Raw genomic sequence first — 18,703 nt, forward strand, 5'->3', positions numbered from 1 at the left:
CAACATCAACAATATCCTCCAAGGTTATGTTAAATGTTACTGAGTATGGGTTCAACAGCACTGACTGAGATTCACACTCCTAAGGCTCCCGAGGTTGCCAATTATCTACCTATTGCAGTTCGGAAAGGTAAACGTTCTTGCGTTACTCCTATCTTCAATTTTATCACATTTACCCATTTGTTCATAAATTATCATAAGTTTGCCCTTACCTTGTCTACCATATCCATTCCTAAGTCAATCCAGGAGGCATTATCAAACAAATTTGGAAAAGAGCTATGGATGAACAGATGGAACTAATGTACTCCAATGATACTTAGAAGTTAACTAATTTCCCTTCAAGTAAGACTCCAATCAATTGTAAATGGGTGTATACAATTAAGTTCATGCCTGATGAGTCAATTGACCATTACAAAGCCAGGTTGGTAGCTATGGGATATGCTTAGATTTATAGATTAGATTACCTAGATACATTTTCACCTGTGACTAAGCTCAATTCGGTCTAAGTTGTTATATCACTAGTCGTAGATCATGATTGGCTTCTCTTTCAGTTGGATGTGAAGAATGCATTCCTGCATAAAAATCTACATCAAGAGATCTACATGTAGCAACTTCCTAGGTATGTTGCTCAGGAGGAGTCATTTAAAGTATGCAAGTTAAACAAGTCTATATATGCGTTGAAGCAATCACCACTGGCTTGGTTTGAGAAGTTTAGTGTACTTATATCATTTAGATTAAAAATGAGTAAAGCAGATCACTCATTCTCAAAACATTCTTACCTCTGGCTACATAATACTTGTTGTGTATGAGGATGATATTCTAGTGCCTAGTGATGACTTGGATGTTATTGAAAGGTTGAAGTCATATCTTCAAACTTGGATCAAAGACATCTTCTTCGATATTTTCAAGGCATTAAAGTGGCAACATCGAAAGTTGGAATAAATCCGTATAAGAGAAAATATACTTGTGACTTGTTAAAAGAGACGGGGATGTTGGGTGCCAAACCGATTGATATACCAATGGACCCTTATCTCAAACTTGAAGTGTGTTTGTATAAAAATCCGGCAATATCATATCAATGGTGTAGATCGAGCCACGTGGCATATTCGATATTTTTAAGGCATGCGCCAAATATATGAAGGACGGATCAAGTCTTCGGAAGAGTCTTGTTTTTTAAGCTATCTCCGGATAAGGACAAGTAACTGTTAAGGTCACGTCAACACTGGAGCACATTCTAGACGAAGAAAAACTATGATCAAGAAGAGATAACCGTTTTTTCTCAGCTGGTTACACACGAAGGTGCCACATGTACAAGCGGTTATTCTCGCACCAAACTCAGAGAAGGCTATAAATAGCAGAGGCAGATACGAAGAGAAGAATCCAATCCAACAACAACAACATCCAATCAAACCCAAAACTAGCACAATGTTGTTTATTTTAGTATAGCTTGTCATCTCCATCGCTCATCGATTGTAGGATGCTTAGTCTCTATGAGTAGTTTAGTTCATCCCTGCGATCACGTCGAACCAACTACTAGCTATAGCCAGTAGCTGTAATTCCCTTTCATCAGTGCCTGCATGTCAGATATGAAGGAAGACCTTAGCTTTAGGAATCGTTCACCTACGCTCATACGCTAGGCCGACCATAGCTGTAATTTTTGGTATTGCTTTCACTTCGCTCATCAGCATACCACTCCACGAAGCGCCCTGCTGCTCTCAGCCATATTGGTGATCCCGTTTTAGTGGTAAGAATATCTCATTTCCGCATTCATCTTCTGTCTATTCCGTTCGACTATACAATTATTGCACCTTCGAAAGTCCTTGATTTTCAAGGCAAAAAAAGAGCTCATAGGAAGAAGAGCCCCACCCTCCGACAATCACCTAATATTGCACGCATTCGATAGTTAGCTGAATAGACAAATGGTCGAACTAACTTTTCCTAAAGTTAGAGCATATATTTCTTGCATGTTCAGCTTGAAAACAAGTTTGACGAACCGAGATTTTCTTAGAGCCTTGGAAAATCAATTTGCGATTTGATAATGAGACGAAATATAAGGTGTGTGAATCTGTCCTAGAAATATCTTGTCTCGAATGAGATAGCAATCAACCTTTATATGCTTTGTCTCTTATGAAACACGAGATTATTTGCAATATGTATTGCAGCTCGATTGTTACGATGTAAAGACATTGGAATCTGAACTTCAAATTCCAATTCTTCGAGAAAAGATTTCAACTACACAAGTATTTAACTTTAATGTTTCACCTTGCAACCACGTTTTGTTTCTTATTTTTCTAAGTAACCACATTACTGCTCAAGAAAGCTTAATAACCTATGGTCGACCTTCTATCATGTCTTGAGCCTGCATAATCCACATTTGAATAACTGACTACCTAAAGATGACCATGAGTTTTGCATAAGACACCCTTCCAGATGGTAGATTTCAAATACCTGAGGATTATCATACCTACTGCTAGATACAATGTTATTGGACTTTACATGAACTCACTACACCAATTGAAAAGGAAATATCAAGCTTGGTGATGATCAAATAAATGAGTTTTCCAACAAGTCTCTTGTGCATACCGGGGTCATTTAATAATTCTCCTTCTTCAACTTTGTTAGTCTCTAATTAGCCACGCGATACACATGAGGTTTGCGGGCATGCCAGAACCAATTGGGTCCAATTCAAATCGTGACCACCGACCTTTGGCATCAAGATAGAGCGGTGTTCGGTAGTAGTTTAACCATTCGTCTATTAAGCCAACTGTCGAGTGCACACAATATTAGGCGATTGGTGGATGTTGGGACTCTTCCTCCTATGAGCTCATTTTTACCTTAAAAATCAAAGACTTTCGATGGTGCAACAATTGTATGGTGGAATGGAATAGATAGAAAATGGATGCGAAAATGAGCTATATTTACCACTAAAACAGGATCACCAACTTGGTTGAGAGCAGCAGGGTGTTTCGCGGAGTGGCGTGCTGATAAGCGATGTAAAAGAAACACCGAAAATTACAGCTACAGTCGGCCCAACATATGAGCGTAGGCGTTCAATTCCTTAAGCTAAGGTCTTCCTTCAAATCCGGTACGCAGGCACAAGTGGAAGGGAATTACAACTACTGGCTACAGCTAGTAGTCGGTTCGGCGTGATTGCAGGGACGAACTAAACTACTCATAGAGAGTAAGCATCCCACGATTGATGAGTGGTGGAAATGGTAAGTTGAACTACGATAAACAGTGTTGCGTTGGTTTTAGGTTTGATTGTGTGTTATTGTTGTTAGATTAGATTCTTCTCTTTGATTCTACCTTTGCTATTTAAAGCCTTCCCTGAGAAGTTGAGAACGTGGTGCCTTCGCATGTAACCAGCTGGGAAAGAGCGGTTACCTCTTCTTGATCGTGGTTTTTCTTCGTCGAATGCCTAGAACGTGGTCCAATGCTGATGTGGCCTTAACGGTTACCCGTCCTTATCCGAAGATAACTTAAACAACCAGTCTCTTCCAAAGATATGATTTGTCCTTCATATCTTTGGTACATGCCCTAAGGATATCAGATATGCCATGTGGCTCGATCTACGCCATTGATATGATTTTGGTATATTTTGATACAAACATTGCCCCCTCACGTTTCTTGTCATTCAGCAAAAGATGGCGAGAAACGTGGTATTGCTTTATTAAACATTAATTGAACGACCACATGTCACGCTCCTCATTAGTTAAATTCCCAAACGGCATCTCTGTCGTTTCACTCTTTTCGTTGTACGCAGTCATGTGTCATTCGAAGAATGCGTTTACGTATTTCAACTGCAGCTTTTGCCTCAAAATCTGTTTGTATCATCATGCAATAATTAATGCTACACATGTGGTGGCAGCCTTATATACGCTGGTTCGTCTTTCTTGTCTTTTAAAATTCCTTTTTCTCCAAACCACATTGCTTCATTTCTCTCGATACTTGATAATCGCCATCACTCTAAGGAAGTCGAAATCTTATGATATTCCAGCACCTTCCACTTCTCGTCTTCTCACCCCGTTAGAGTCACTCTGATTTTCTGCCTACCCGCAATTAATCTTCTTTTCTGAAACTACTATTCCCAATCACTCTTTATTTTTGGGTCCTGCATTTCCCCCTTTCTCTTGTTCAAACCTATCCAATATCACCCACCAAAACAGTGTTGGTCTTTAATTTGGCCACGCGGTACACATGTAAGGTTTGCGGGCATGCCATAACCAATTGGATCCGATTCAAACCGTGACCACTGATCCCTGGTGTCGAGATAGAGCGGTGTTCGGTCTTAATTCGACCATTTGTCTATTCAACTAACTGTCGAGTGTGTACAATATCAGGTGACCGTAACAAAGTTGAATAAAGAGAATTATTAAATAACCTGGTATGTATAAGAGACTTGTTGGCAAACTCATCTATTTGATCATCACCAAGCTTGATATTGCCTTTTCAATTGGTGTAGTAGTCAGTTCATGCAAAGTCCAACAACATTATATCTAACAGCAATTATGATAATTCTCAAGTATTTAAAATATTCCCTCAAGAAGGGTATTCTATACAAAGCCCGTGCTCATCGTTAGGTAGTCGGTTATTCAAATGCGGATTATGCAGGGTCAAGACATGATAGAAGGTTGACCACAGGTTATTTCACATTCCTAAACGGTAATGTGGTTACTTAGAAAAGTAAAAAAAGCAAAACGTGATTACAAGGTTAAGCATTAAATCTAATTATATATCAATGGCATGTACGACTTGTAAACTTGTATAGTTGAAATCTCTTCTTGAAGAATTGGAATTCGAAGTTTAGATTCCAATGTCTTTACATCATAACAATCAGGTTGCAATACATATTGCTAATAATCTCATGTTTCATAAGAGATAAAGCATATATAGGTTGATTGTTATCTCATTCGAGACAAGATATCTCTGAGACAGATCCACACATCTTATATTTCGTCTCATTATCAAATCGTAAATTGATTCTCCTAGGCTCTAAGAAAATCTCAGTTCGTCAAACTTGTTTTCAAGCTAAACATGCAAGACATATATGCTCTAACTTGAGGGAAAGATAACGGTAATGGGTTTAGGCCTACGACGCAATATGATTTGGTTATGGGCCTACAACCCACTTACTGATTAAGTGTTTTTGGTATTGAGATATGCTAGACATTACGTTTATTGTATTAGGGGTAGTTTCATCATTTTTGCTTTTTATTACTTAAATATAATAGAGGGAGTGGGGGCATGTAACCCCAACACCCCATCTCTCTCTCTCTCTCTCTCTCTCTCTCTCTCTCTCTCTCTCTCTCCTTTTTCCATCTCAACACCAGTCTACATTTATACTATTTCATCATCATCTAAGCCTCATCCCAATTAATTAGGATAAGCAATCTTTAAAAATAATAATAATAATAATAACAATAATAATTGGGGTAAGCATTTCTCTATATTATTTACGTATGATATAATTATGTATGTATGTATAGGGGTGGCCTAGTCCCCTAAGCCCCAACCCAACCCTAGCCTTAATTGGGCTGTAAGGGCCCTTGACCGACGCTGGCCAAATTGAGCTAGGATGGCGCTATAAGGAAAAGATTTAAATGATCAAATATTTGCAATAGTCCAATCTCCTATTCTCTTTCTTCTTTTTCCATCTCTTCACCAATCTACATTTATATTATTTCATCATCATCTAAGCCTTATCCCAATTAATTAGGGTAAGCAATCTTAAAATAATAATAATAATAATTGGGGTAAGCATTTCTCTATACTATTTACGTACGATATAATTATGTATGTATAGGGGTGGCCTAGTACCCTATGCCCTAACCCGACCTTGGCCTTAATTGGGCGGCAAGGGCCCTTGACCTACGCTGGCCAAATTGAGCTAGGCTGGCACTATAGGGAAAAGGTTTAAATGATTAAATGCTTGCAATAGTCTAATCTAATTTGTTTTCTTTAACTGCCCTCCATCTAGGATGAGTCCTGCCATAAAAATGGTTTGGATTAAATATAACTTGGATCCAATATGTGTGTGCCTGCATCGTGCATGTCTGTATACGTGTTTGTGTGGAACTATGCCTCCAAGCAAAATGCATTGTGCACACTGGCCTAAAAATGCTAGTTTGATAGATTATAAACATTTAGTGGGGCTTTAATGACATCAATGCCTGTTCGAATCTATAAAACAAAATGGACTTTCCATCCAAACACAATAACAGGAGAGATGCCACCAAGCACAATATGCTCGGTGGTTGCTAACGCTTTCCAAACACCCAAGGCTCTATAAAGAATAGTCATGACAAACCAACGTCCCCCTTGAGTGCCATATTTAGAAGCAACTAAATCCCTCCACCTACCACACTCTTCATTCCTGAATCTTTAAAATCCATTTGCCTAACAAGGTCAAATTCGTCAAATTCATCACTGCCAAAGGTTTGAGACAAGCACCTCCATCTTTGATCGGTCTACAAAACTAATCCTAAAATACACTGGCATGTAAGAAAATGTGGTCTTAATGAAAGTGAGTCGGCCTCCCAAAGAGACGTAAATGACACTTCCAAGAAGTCAGTTTCCGTTCAATTCTCTCAATGACTTTGTCCCACAAGTGCTTGGGAGACTCCCTGATACGGAGCGGAAGGCCAAGATAAGAGGATGAAAAAGTTGCAGACTTGCATCCAAAAATGTATGCAAAACAACTTAGATCCTCCTTATCAACACACACTCCCAACATCTCATATTTAGCCACAACAATCTTCAATCCCAAAATCGCTTCAAAGCAACCTAAAATTTTCTGAAGATTGTCCATTGATTCTACCTTCGCCTCACAAAACAATAACGTGTCATTAGCATACTGAAGATGGCTTAACGTCTCCCCTTATTCTGCACCTTTAAAACTATGAAAAGGCCCGTTCTCATCACCTTTCTGAAGCATCATGCTTAGGACGACAAATAGTTATGGAGAGATCAAGTCCCTTGCCTAAAACCTCGAGATGCATCGAAGTACCCTTTTGGATTATTGAGAACTGAAAAGGAAGCAGACTGCACGCAGGCTCCAAACCCAATCCTTCCACTTTCTGCCACCCCCCAATCTATGAAGCATGGAGTCTAAAAAGTCTCAATCAACATGACTGCAAGCCTTTTCAATGTCAAGCTTACAAAGTAACCCGCTCTTCTTCTCCTCATGCTTGATATCAATGCCATCATGGGCGGTAAGAGCATTGTCCAAAATCTCTCTACCTACTACAAAGGCACCCTTGATTTTCTAAAATCACCTTTGAAAGGATCTCCCTGAATCTAGAGGAAACGATTTTAGCTAAAAGCTTGTAGGGGCCCCATGATCGGCCAAAAGTCACTCAACCTTTCAACTCCTTCCACTTTTGGATCAACATAATAAACAATGCCCCAAATTCTTTAGATAAATGACCCTGCTCCAAGAACTCCATAACAAAATCTTTCTTCACAATATGCCAAAACTTCTATAAAAAGGCAATTGGAAAACCAATGTGGCTCAAAGCCTTGGCCCCACACATAGAATCTAGAGCCAATTTCACCTGTTCCTCCAAGAAAGGTCTTTCTAGGTAGGCAGCATCCTCAATAGAAAGCCAACGGAATTGGAGGTTATCCAATCTCGGCCGCCCCCATTTCTCACCAGAAAGCAGAGTTTGATCGAACGAAACTATAAATCACATATCATGTCCTTATCCGTGATACTAACCCCATCAACAACCAAAGAGGCAATTCTATTGCCCTGAGCTCAAGCATTGGCAATGCCATGAAAGAAGCGGGTATTCTTATCGCCTTCCTTGAGCGAAACCGCTCTCAATCTCTGACACCATTTGATTTATTCCTCTCTGGCCTTGCTAGCATATGTAATTGACAAATCAACCCTTTTCAATCTACCTTCCAAGGAAAGAATCCTGTTTTCTTCTAAAAGTTCGAGCTGATGGATTTGTTCCGCCATTTTATCAAACTCTTCTTCTCTCCCAGCCAGGACCTCTTTCTTCCACAATATGAGTTTCTTTTAACATTTTCAGTTTCTTGCTAATTCTGAATCTAGCAAAACTATCACTAAAAACGAGGACCAACAATCTACAACGAGCTATTCAAAACCATCCACTTCCATCCAAGCTAATTCAAATTTGAACGGATGAGAACCCTAGTTTTTGTCATCCACCTCTAAAATAGTGGACCCGTGATCAGATACTACCTTCAGAAGACCATGTTGATTAGCCAAAGGGTATCGCTCAAGCCAATCCTTATCCCTCGACAGGACAACCTCCATTACCACTCCGACTCTCCAAAAGGCGGGAGAAGTTTATCGGAGCCCAGCCCTCTGGATGTCCTTCCACGAAAAGCATCGGAAACTCAAACAAGCTTGCCTTCCCTCCTGCCTTTCGCACCATTGATGATCTGACTCTTGACCGTCATCCAAGGTTCATCTGGCCCGCACAACGATCTCCATATTCCGATCTAGTAGAACCCCTTTTCCTTTCCTGGAGCTATCATCGAGCATAGCATGTGGATTATTTTGAAGAACACTCCTACCTAAGCATTCTTCTCTCGTCTTCTTTTTTCGCCACCGACTTTCTTCCCTCATCCTGCCATAGTTTTTTTTTTTTTTTTTTGCCACCTGTGTTGGGCATTTGAATTTTGCTAGTGAATAAAATTTGTGTGGTTTCCTTTTATTTCTTATATTCTTATTCTATCAACTAGAAGATAGTTTTCTTCCAATCTTTCTAGTAGATTCACTACTAGAAGACTGTTGGAATCTCTCTATGGTCTTTTTCTTTGAATTGGAGGTTATTCTTGCATTGAATCTCTTTGGAGATCAAGTTTGAGTTCCAAATCTGCTACGTATATCCTAGAACTGATGAGTTCAAATTGGGCCACAATGGAGAATTTAAGAGTAATTCATGTTCTTGTGACTAAGAAAGGGTTAGGGAATAGGACGCACATAAAAGCCAACTAATAACTGATTTATGTTAAATTGTCTCACACACAATCAAGTGAAAGGAAATATCTCACCTCAACGCCTCCACTTGCTGTAATGGAGTCAGATAGCAAAGAAATTCCTTTTGCAGTTGCTTGCGCCTTGGCAAGGATAGCTTCAGCTTCTCCTGCAAGATTGGAAAATAAGACTGTCAGAGAAAAGCGGCAGCAACCAAGGAATACAAGTATTGGTTGGATTTTTAGATTTTTATGAATGAAGTTCCTGATGGACATTCTAGTAGGTTAGTCAGAATTCACTACACAATCCATGAGAAAGTGGTTACATAATTCACACCATATATGACCGTGGGTGAAGTGTTTTAGGTTAAATGATTCAATGGAATCTTATATTGCTTTAGTTTTGGCTAAAGAGTGAAAGGAAAATGATATGCAAGAAATAGATGATGCTCTTTTGTGATGATACATACATATAACACCATAGAACACATTATGCTACTTGGAGACTGACAATAGCTCATGCTCCTCAAATAGAGGAGTGTGTTTGTCCCTTAAACAATCTTGGTACGCCGATTGGACATTAAAAAGGGAGTTTTACAAAAAAAAAAAAAAAAACACTACCAACTTAATTTAGAAGTACATTCCGATGCCTTTTTTCAAAAATAGGTTTTCGATAAGCTACCATATTAATTTAAATAATTACCGTTAGAGTACCTTTCATTAGATTTCTTAAACACAGGTCAGGTCGGACCCACCATGATGTTTGTGAAATCCACCTTGACCACCACGTGTTAGGCCCAGGGCCCAAAAATCAGCCCCACCTGTAATGCAGGTGGACCACATGATTGAAAACAGTGTACAGGACAACAATCACTATCCAAACAATTTCGTTTGGTGAGGCCCACATGAATCACGGATGGGCCTGATTTTTCAGCCCCAGGCCTAAATTTTGGTGTGGCATCTAATGCTTAGAGTGGGTTATATATAATCATCATAGTGGGCCTCTAAAATTCAAGGATGGACATCTATCTCCCAACTGCTTCCTTTGGTGTGGCCCACCTGAATCACGGATCAGCTGATTTTTTGGCCCTGGGCCTAAGGCGAGATTGCACATCTAATGGTTGGAGTGGATCTCACATATACATCACAATGGGCCCCATCAAGAATCAAGAGTGGGCGTCCCTCCCCCAACCATTCCCAAAAGAAACAGAGATTTCCGCTGATATATCAAAAGAAGAGGTCTCAAGTCCAACAGGTTGGACTATAAATTACAGTCTAACCAGCTCATAACTTCCAACCTTTGTATGTGTAAGACATCCAACCCGTCAAATAGATTGCCTCATCATGAGCACCGCCTTTTGGAAAACTCAGCAATAGCACTCATTGAGTGTACCACGCTTGTGTTTTGCTATTTATCAATGGCTATAGACATTTTTTATATGGTGTGGCCCACTTGATGAGTCAGTAGGGCTAACTTTTGCACTAGACGATCATCAAGTGGGGCCAACCTATTGGAGGGGTTGGATTTCACATGCACTTAATTGGTTGGAAGTTATCATCGACATGAACTATAACCTGTGGTCCAACTGGTTGGTCTTAAGACCTCATTAAAAAAGGGAATTTTATGGGATGCCCACTCTTGACTTTTGATAAGGCCCACCGTAGTGTGTATGTGAGATCCACTACAACCATTAAGATGTGTAATCCCATGTTAGGCCCAAGGCCAAAAAATCAAGCTGACCTGTGATCCAGGTGAGCCACACCAAAGGAAACAAATAGGGTCCCTACTCATGGCCCATTGGTAGACTCACAAGAGTTTCAACATTAAGGTCATGGGTTCGAGTACCCATTGTGGTGTGCGTGTGGGTGTGAGGGTGTGTGCATAAAAAAATTTATTATATGAAATCCACTCCAACCATTAGATGGCACACCAAGCATAGGGCCCAAAAACCAGGCCCATCCGTGAGTCATGTGGGCCACATCGAGGGAAACAGTTTGGAGGGTGAGGATTGCCTTGTACATTATTTCCAATCGTGTGGTCCACCTGAATTACCGATGAGGCTACCTTTTGGGCCCTGGGCGTAACATGGAGTGACACGCGTGGTGGTTGGGGTGGATTTCACATAAACATCATGGTGGGGCTGACTCGAGATGTCAACCCCTTTGCTCGCACAGCCAACCCAAGCCTTTGTTAAGAAATCTAATGGAAGGTATTCTAATGATAATTAGATAAATTAATGTGATAGCTTAGTGAAAACTTTTTTGAAAAAGGTATAGGAACATAAATTCTATAATAAGTAGGTAGTTTTTGTAAATTCCCTAAAATAAATGTGTGGTTTCTTCTCACACTTCTTCTTTTTCATTTTCTTTTATCAGAGAATGGGTTAACAGCATTTTGACTTATTCATTTTCTTTTATCAAGCCACCATCGCCGTCGCCATCACCAATGCCTTGTCCTAGGTTGATACCAATAATACCGGCAATATTATCAATAATACCAGCAATACTTAGGAACATTTGTCCTAGCTTATTTGGGATCAACTTTAAAAATCTTGTTTGGCCAATCACAATATTCAAAAGAGGAATGATCAAGACTGATTGGTAGATGTTTGGCAACTGGCTGCCTACCTGAAATCAACCCTCCTTTACCTGGGCTTGGGATTGGTTGCTGCATAGCTACCAAGCATTTTTTTTAATCAAGGAAAATTTTATTAAAATAAAAAAGATGCAATTCCTTAAGCCTAACAAGCAGTGACCCCACAAGAGGCACCGAGTCAATTTATCGAGTTAGAGTCTTCCCAAAAAGTTTCTGCTCGTCAGTCATGAAGTCACCTTCACAATCAACTTAATCCCCCCAGGAATTGAACTACATAATAAAATGGTGAATCCACCTCATTAACTAATGCTGAAAATATTTTCTTTTAGATTATTTTTTATAATTAACAACATTCATTTAAAAAGGCATAAAACCATATCCGTTAAGATGGTGGGTGGATGAGTCGCTACAAGAATGAGTCTGAGAAACACCTTCCTTGGCCAAACTATCAGCAAGGACATGGGCTTCTCTGGGAACAGGATTAAAAGAAATAAAAATAATTATTATAAGACAACAAACTTTGATTTTGTTTACACACTGCTTCAAATGCACAAGGTCATTCCTTAGGGCTTCCAGCTCCAGTTGGTTGGAATCCACCGCATGTAGTAGACAGGAGAAAAGAAAGTTGAATCCGCCTTGATCATCCCTAAACACTCGCCCCCCACTGGACTGCCCTTAGAAGATTATTCCTATTCTTTTATGCTTTTAAAAATACTCGAAGTTTAAACTTCTAAAAGAACTGCAAAATGACCTGAAAAATAAATAACATATAGTTGTATCCACATACCCTCTTTTTTTGGAGGTGGGAAGCACAAGAACCAGTACCTATGTCATTTTTTACACCCAAACCTACATGATATGGTCCAGATCTACAAAATATAAAATAAGAATTGATGCCAAAGACACAAGCTGGATGGTGGAGTTGATGGGTGCGCATTAGATAATCTTACCAACGTTTTCCAAGATAAATCTCATCCTCAAATTTAATAGACAAACTCACTATAGCGAAGGAAGATGAAATTTAAGGTCTAAATCAATGTCAAAAGTACTCTTTACATAGGAAGAATGTCCCAAAACAACCACAGCTGCCACCAAACCAAATTATCATGGTTAACATGCGGTAATGAAGTAAACCAAAGAGACAAAACACCAAAACAAATTCAAAAAAAAACAACAACAACAACAACAGAAACAGAGCCATGTGTGTGGGCCCTGGGCCCTGTGGATCATGAATGGTGCATAAATGTGAAACCGCATGAATAGTTCACACTTCATATTTGAAATTACGGCTATCTGACCACAGTTCCAACACTGCATTCAATATACCCTATCATAATTTACATAATAGGGCCAGATTAAATATGTGCACGTGATGCAGGGATATGTGATGACCTAATCCTAGATGCATGTATAATCAGGTTAAAGAATTCAAATAAATACATGAATCAACTAACCATTTCCAATCAAAGGGATTAGGTAAATTTCAACACAAAGATGAGGTCATTCCGTCAGGATCATGCTCCTTAGTATAAAATAGCGTAAACAGTAAAAAGGGAGGACCTAGGATATGAGGATATTCCAAATCTATCATAAGTCAGTACACAGTCAAGTTTGGATCTGATTCTACTGACTAACTATCCATCTTTTCCGTTCAAACTAGAAAAGGGATATCCAGAGAGGAACAAAAGGGGTGAAGAATAAAGGGTTCGGGATGAAGAAAGTACAGGTCTTTTTGTCGTCAAAAAAAAAGGAAGATGATTCTCACCTTTTCCTGCACCTCAAAGATCTAGAAAGAAATAAACCTGAAATCGAGGTGAAATCCTCAACACTCCCAAGGGTCAATCCTAAAACCCTAATCTCTTGAATAAAGAGGAAGAAAAGAAACAAATTTATATTCATTCAATGATAATGAAAATAGGGTTTCTCACAACGTATATATAAGCTATAGAAAAAGTAAAAGTCCACTAAAGCCCCTGAAAATAATAAAAATAACAAAAAAAAAATTAAAGAAGGTGCAATAAAGCCCCTAAAACAAGAAAAAAGAACAAAAATACCTAAAACTAAAACACCCATGTGATAGGGTGTGAAATCCGACCCATGTATCTATGGTTAGGGTATGGTCATACCGCTCCTGCACTCGTAGTGCGTCAGAAAATGGGTCTGATGGACCCAACATCCATCCACATCAACTCCTCCGCTCCAGTACTCTGTCGGCGATGCCTCCTCCTCTGGTACACTTTAAAGGGTGCACCACTGATGTCTGCATCAGCACACCTCCAAATCAACCAATGTTGTCTCTCAGCCCACCCGATGCAAAAGAAATTACCAGGATCATCATCATCATCATTCAAGCCTTATCACAATAAATTGGGGTCAGCTACATGAATCCTATTTTGTCATCCACTCTATCAAGGGTCATGCCTTCAATTAGACCATTGATCATCAAGTCTTTTCTTACTAACTCCATCTACGTCCTTTTAGGCCTTTCCATTCCACTTTTAGAGCTTTCAACTTCTACCAACTCACTCTTAACCCACGCGGTTCTTGGTCTCTATTGCACATGACCAAGCCATGTAAGTCCACTTTCCCTCATATTATTGCCCATTGGTGCTACTCTGAGGTTCCCTCAAATAAATTCATTTCTAATTTTGTCCTTCCTTGTCTTGCCCCTAATCCATCTCAACATCCTCATTTCATCTACACTCATCCTATGAACATGTTCCTTAATTGCCCAACATTTTGTCCTATAAAAGCATGGTTGGTCTTATAGCTATCCTAAAATTTCCCTTCTATTTTGAGTGGTACATGACAATCACAAAAAACTCCAAAGACGCGTCTCCATTTCTCTTGAATTTTGTGGGCAGCATCCTTCTCAATCTCTCCACTCTCATGAATTATTGACACAAGGTATCAAAAATGGTCATTTTGGGAGACTTCTTAGTCAACAATCAAATAACTAACTCCTCATCCTCACTCCAATTGTTACTAAAATTGCACTCCATATATTCCGTTTTAGTCCGACTAATTTTAAATCGTTTACATTCTAAAGCACCCCTCCATAAATCTAGTTTTGTGTTTACGCCCTCCCTTATCTTGTTAATCAAAATTATGGCATCTACAAATAACATATACCATGGGGTTCAATCAAAACTATGGCATCCTACAAATGCCTTGTCATCTCATCCATAACTGATGCAAAAAGGCACAGGCTAAATGCTGACCTGTAGTGCAAGCCTACAGTAATTGAGAACTAACTCGTCTTTCCACTAGTAGTCCTCACATTTGTTACCACTCCCTTATACATATCCTTAATCATGTCAATATATCCTCTTGAGATCCTTTCTTACCCAACACCCACTAGAGTAACTCTTTAGGGATCCTATCATATTGCTTTCTCTAAGTCAATAAAGACCATGTTGAGATCCTTCCTCCTCTATATTTCTCCATCAATTGTCTAAGTAGGAAATAGCTTCAATTGTAGACCTCCCAGTGAGGATTCCAAAACGGTTATGTATCAGCCATAAAGGCCATTACATAATGGTGACAGTGATAATCATTAGGCGTTGCGAGGTCATAACATCCATTACAGAAAAAATGACCCGTAATGGACCGCATCGTAATGGTAACGGCTACTGCCGTTAGGATCACAGTTACTGTTATGGAAAACCTTGCCTCACATGCATGAAACCAAACTAATTTTCTGATACGTTCGTCTCATGCCTTAAGTCTTTGCTCAATCACTCTCCCAAAATTGCATAGTATGGCCCATAAGTTTAATCCCATGATAATTAGCGTAGCTCTATGTCTCCTTTATTCTTATAAATAGGTAGCACAACAATGACTTGATTGATGTATAGTAATGGAGTGGTTCATGGGGAAGAGAGGTACTTTTATGTAAATGTCTTGGTCCTTGCAATTTCTTTCAACAAGACTTATAACTACATGCCCACTCTGATTCTCTTGTTGTAGAAAGTTTTTCATTTAATGTGCAAAACCATATCCTAGAGTAATGAGTAGTGTATAATTCTTTTCTTTGTTGTCTCCATGAAATGGTACTTTCTTTGACAAAGCGTCCGTTTAACATTTTTTTTATGACACCAAGGTGTCCCCGCCCCATTTTAAGGCGAGACTATTCCCTGCAGATGCTCACCCGCAAATCACGTGCATCAGGTAATCCCATGGAGGGGAATCGAACTGGCATACATGTGGAGCACACCCATGACGCTTGCCATTCACCCAAACCCCATGTGGGTAGTTTGTCTGTTTACCAATTTTTTAGTCGTATGAAGTATGAGATTGGCAGCATGTAGCTCTGTGGGGTCTGTAAGAACTGAAGTCAGATCATAAAAGATAAGGTTCAAATGGCTAGCCAAATCACCCACTTGGTGTGGTATGCATTGCACTATATTGCAAGAGAAACTCTAATGTGAAGGCGATAACATGAGGCACTGACAGGAAACAGTAATGAGACAAGGCACATGTTCCATTTTAATCAGCCTAATCTGCAACAATCACCCCAAATCTGTATAGGAAAGTAGGTCCATGACAAGGAGCACTCTTAACATATCCAAGAATTAGACTTTCAAAGCAACAGGGGAAATCTACAGGACTGGTGCAAGCTTAAAGCATTTAAGAAGATGAATAAATGCTGAGAAGACAAAAATAGCAGAAAATACCTTTAGCTCTATTAACCTGATCCATCATAGCAGCTTCTGATTCTAAGATGACTGAGCTTTTTCTCCCATCAGCAATATTAATGTTTGCCTGTCTCTCTCCTGTTTAAATATGATATCTCCATCACATTTTATGTTCATGCAAAGCAAAGATTATTGAAGGATAATCAAATTATTATTTTTCCTAAGAGCAATCGCTAAAAAGATCATAATCTTACTATTTCACGGAAGAAATAATTAAAAAGATCATAATCTTACTATTTCATGGAAGAAATAATTGACACCATAAAATATAATAAACTCTAACCCCCATATTTTGTTTTTGAGCACATCAACCCTTCACATTGAAAACCTTGGTAATTGGTAATCCCAATAAAATTATTAATACAATATATAAAATACCTTCAGACTCTAGAACTTGAGCACGTTTTCTTCTTTCTGCTTCTGCTTGCATCTCCATAGCTGCCCTAACTCCCGGAGGAGGAGATATGTCCCCTAAAGAGATGAAGAGCTAGTGAGGCATAATATAGCAAATTGCAACAAGAAAATTATAGCAAATTGCAACAAGAAAATATACATATCAAAATTAAGTTGCTTACTTATCTCATATCGTAGACATTTCAGACCCCAAGCAGTTGCAGCTTCATTAATTGACTTCTGCAACACCGATGAGATTTCACAAAAAGCAAATGAGATAAGTTACTTTTGTCATAGTAAAATGTAAGATATTGAGCAGTATGAGAAAAGATGCATAAACAAACTAAAATAATCCAGTTGTCATTTACTTCAAAATTTCGATATCTTGCTTTAGAAATGAGAAAGCCTATAATTATATGTTCCATGTTTGTGAAAAAAGGAAAAAATATGAGACATCACGGGACAAAGTGTAGAATCATTGATTAAAGAGAGAAGAAGAAAATGACAGTTTAGAGTCCTTTTGAAAAAGTCTGCCTTTCTTCATTGACAATTGCCCATTATATAGGTAGATTACAAGCTATTTAGGGAAGAAATACAAGCTGATCTTCAGCCCCTACCATATATACATCTATCTAAATATATTGTACAGCTAATATATCCTAATTAAGGAAGGAATAAATCTGTATAACTGTCATATCAGTCAAAGCTGTAGATATTAGCTGTAAATCTGCTGTGTAAATCTGCTGTAGATATTAGCTGTAAATCTGTAAATCTGTAAATCTGTAAATCTGTAAATCTGTAAATCTGTAAAGCTGTAAATCTGCTGTGTAGATTGATATTTCCTTTGACATCCCCCCTCAAATTGATGCTGGTAAATCGACAAGCATCAATTTGCTAACGAGAAAATGATGGCGCTGACGTGGCATGGATTTTGTGAAGATATCGGCGATCTGCAAAGTTGTGGAGATATGTGGAAGAGTGATGACTTGATGATCATAGGCTTCCCTGATTGAGTGACAGTCAACCTCGATGTGCTTGGTGCGTTCGTGATAGACTGGGTTTGCGGCAATTTGGATGGCACTAGTGTTGTCAGCATGGAGTGGAGTAGGATGTACGGGAATGAAACTGAGCTCTGTGAGGAGACCACGCAGCCAAATGATCTCGGAGCATGCTGCAGACATGGCTCGGTACTCGGCCTCAGTAGATGATTTGGAGACGTGGTCCTGCTTCTTGCATTTCCAAGAGATAAGGGCATCACCAAGAAACATACACCAGTCGGTAGTAGATTTCCTGGTGTCTGGGCAGCCAGCCCAGTCAGCGTCACTATAGGCTTGTAGCTGAAGTGAAGAACCGGAAGGGAAGAATAAGCCACGAGTAGGTGTCCCAAGAATGTAGGGAATTATGCGGCGGACTGCAGATAGATGGAGATGCCTCGGTGCTTGCATGAATTTGCTGACGGTATGAACAGCATAAGAGATGTCTGGTCGGGTAATGGTTAGATAGATAAGACTACCAACCAACTTCCGATAGGTAGTAGGATCCTCAAGAAGCTCCCCTTCGTCACGTCGATATTTCACATTAAGTTCCATGGGGGTGTCAACCGAGGTAGCGTTGGTGAGACCGGCTAGCTGAACCAGATCTTGACTATACTTGTGCTGATGCAAGAGGAGACCGTGCGGCTGATGATGCACCTCTAAACCCAAGAAATAGGTGAGCTGGCCAAGATCTTTCATGTGAAATGTAGAATTCAACAAAGTCTGAACCGCAGAGATTGCCTCCAAGTCAGAGCCAGTGATGACGATATCGTCCACATAAACAAGGAGGACGACGATACCTGTGGATGTCCTTTGTAGAAAAAGAGAGGAGTCATACTGACTTTGAGTGAAAGAAAAACTAAGCAAAGTGGATCGAAACTTCTCAAACCATACTCTTGGTGCCTGCTTCAAACCATACAAAGAACGTTTCAGTTTGCAAACATCAGTAGGTGAGGAAGTGGGCATACCAGAGGGAAGTTTCAAGTAAACGTCTTCCTTGAGATCACCGTGGAGAAATGCGTTCTTAACATCCATTT

At 39.4% G+C, this 18,703-nt stretch overlaps 1 protein-coding gene across 1 annotated transcript in view; it reads right to left on the reverse strand.

Moving 5' to 3' along the window:
- LOC131248727 (uncharacterized) overlaps positions 1 to 18,703 on the reverse strand; it is a 29,553-nt gene that overhangs the window by 1,275 nt on the left and 9,575 nt on the right. Inside the window, exons 3-6 of the mRNA XM_058249144.1 lie at positions 16,815 to 16,872; positions 16,618 to 16,710; positions 16,219 to 16,317; positions 9,025 to 9,116 (exon numbers count right to left, since the gene is read on the reverse strand). Coding sequence (XP_058105127.1) covers positions 9,025 to 9,116; positions 16,219 to 16,317; positions 16,618 to 16,710; positions 16,815 to 16,872 — 342 coding nt within the window. The remainder of the gene's footprint in view (positions 1 to 9,024; positions 9,117 to 16,218; positions 16,318 to 16,617; positions 16,711 to 16,814; positions 16,873 to 18,703) is intronic.

This window comes from Magnolia sinica, chromosome 6, assembly GCF_029962835.1.
Source record: "Magnolia sinica isolate HGM2019 chromosome 6, MsV1, whole genome shotgun sequence".
NCBI lineage: Eukaryota > Viridiplantae > Streptophyta > Magnoliopsida > Magnoliales > Magnoliaceae > Magnolia > Magnolia sinica.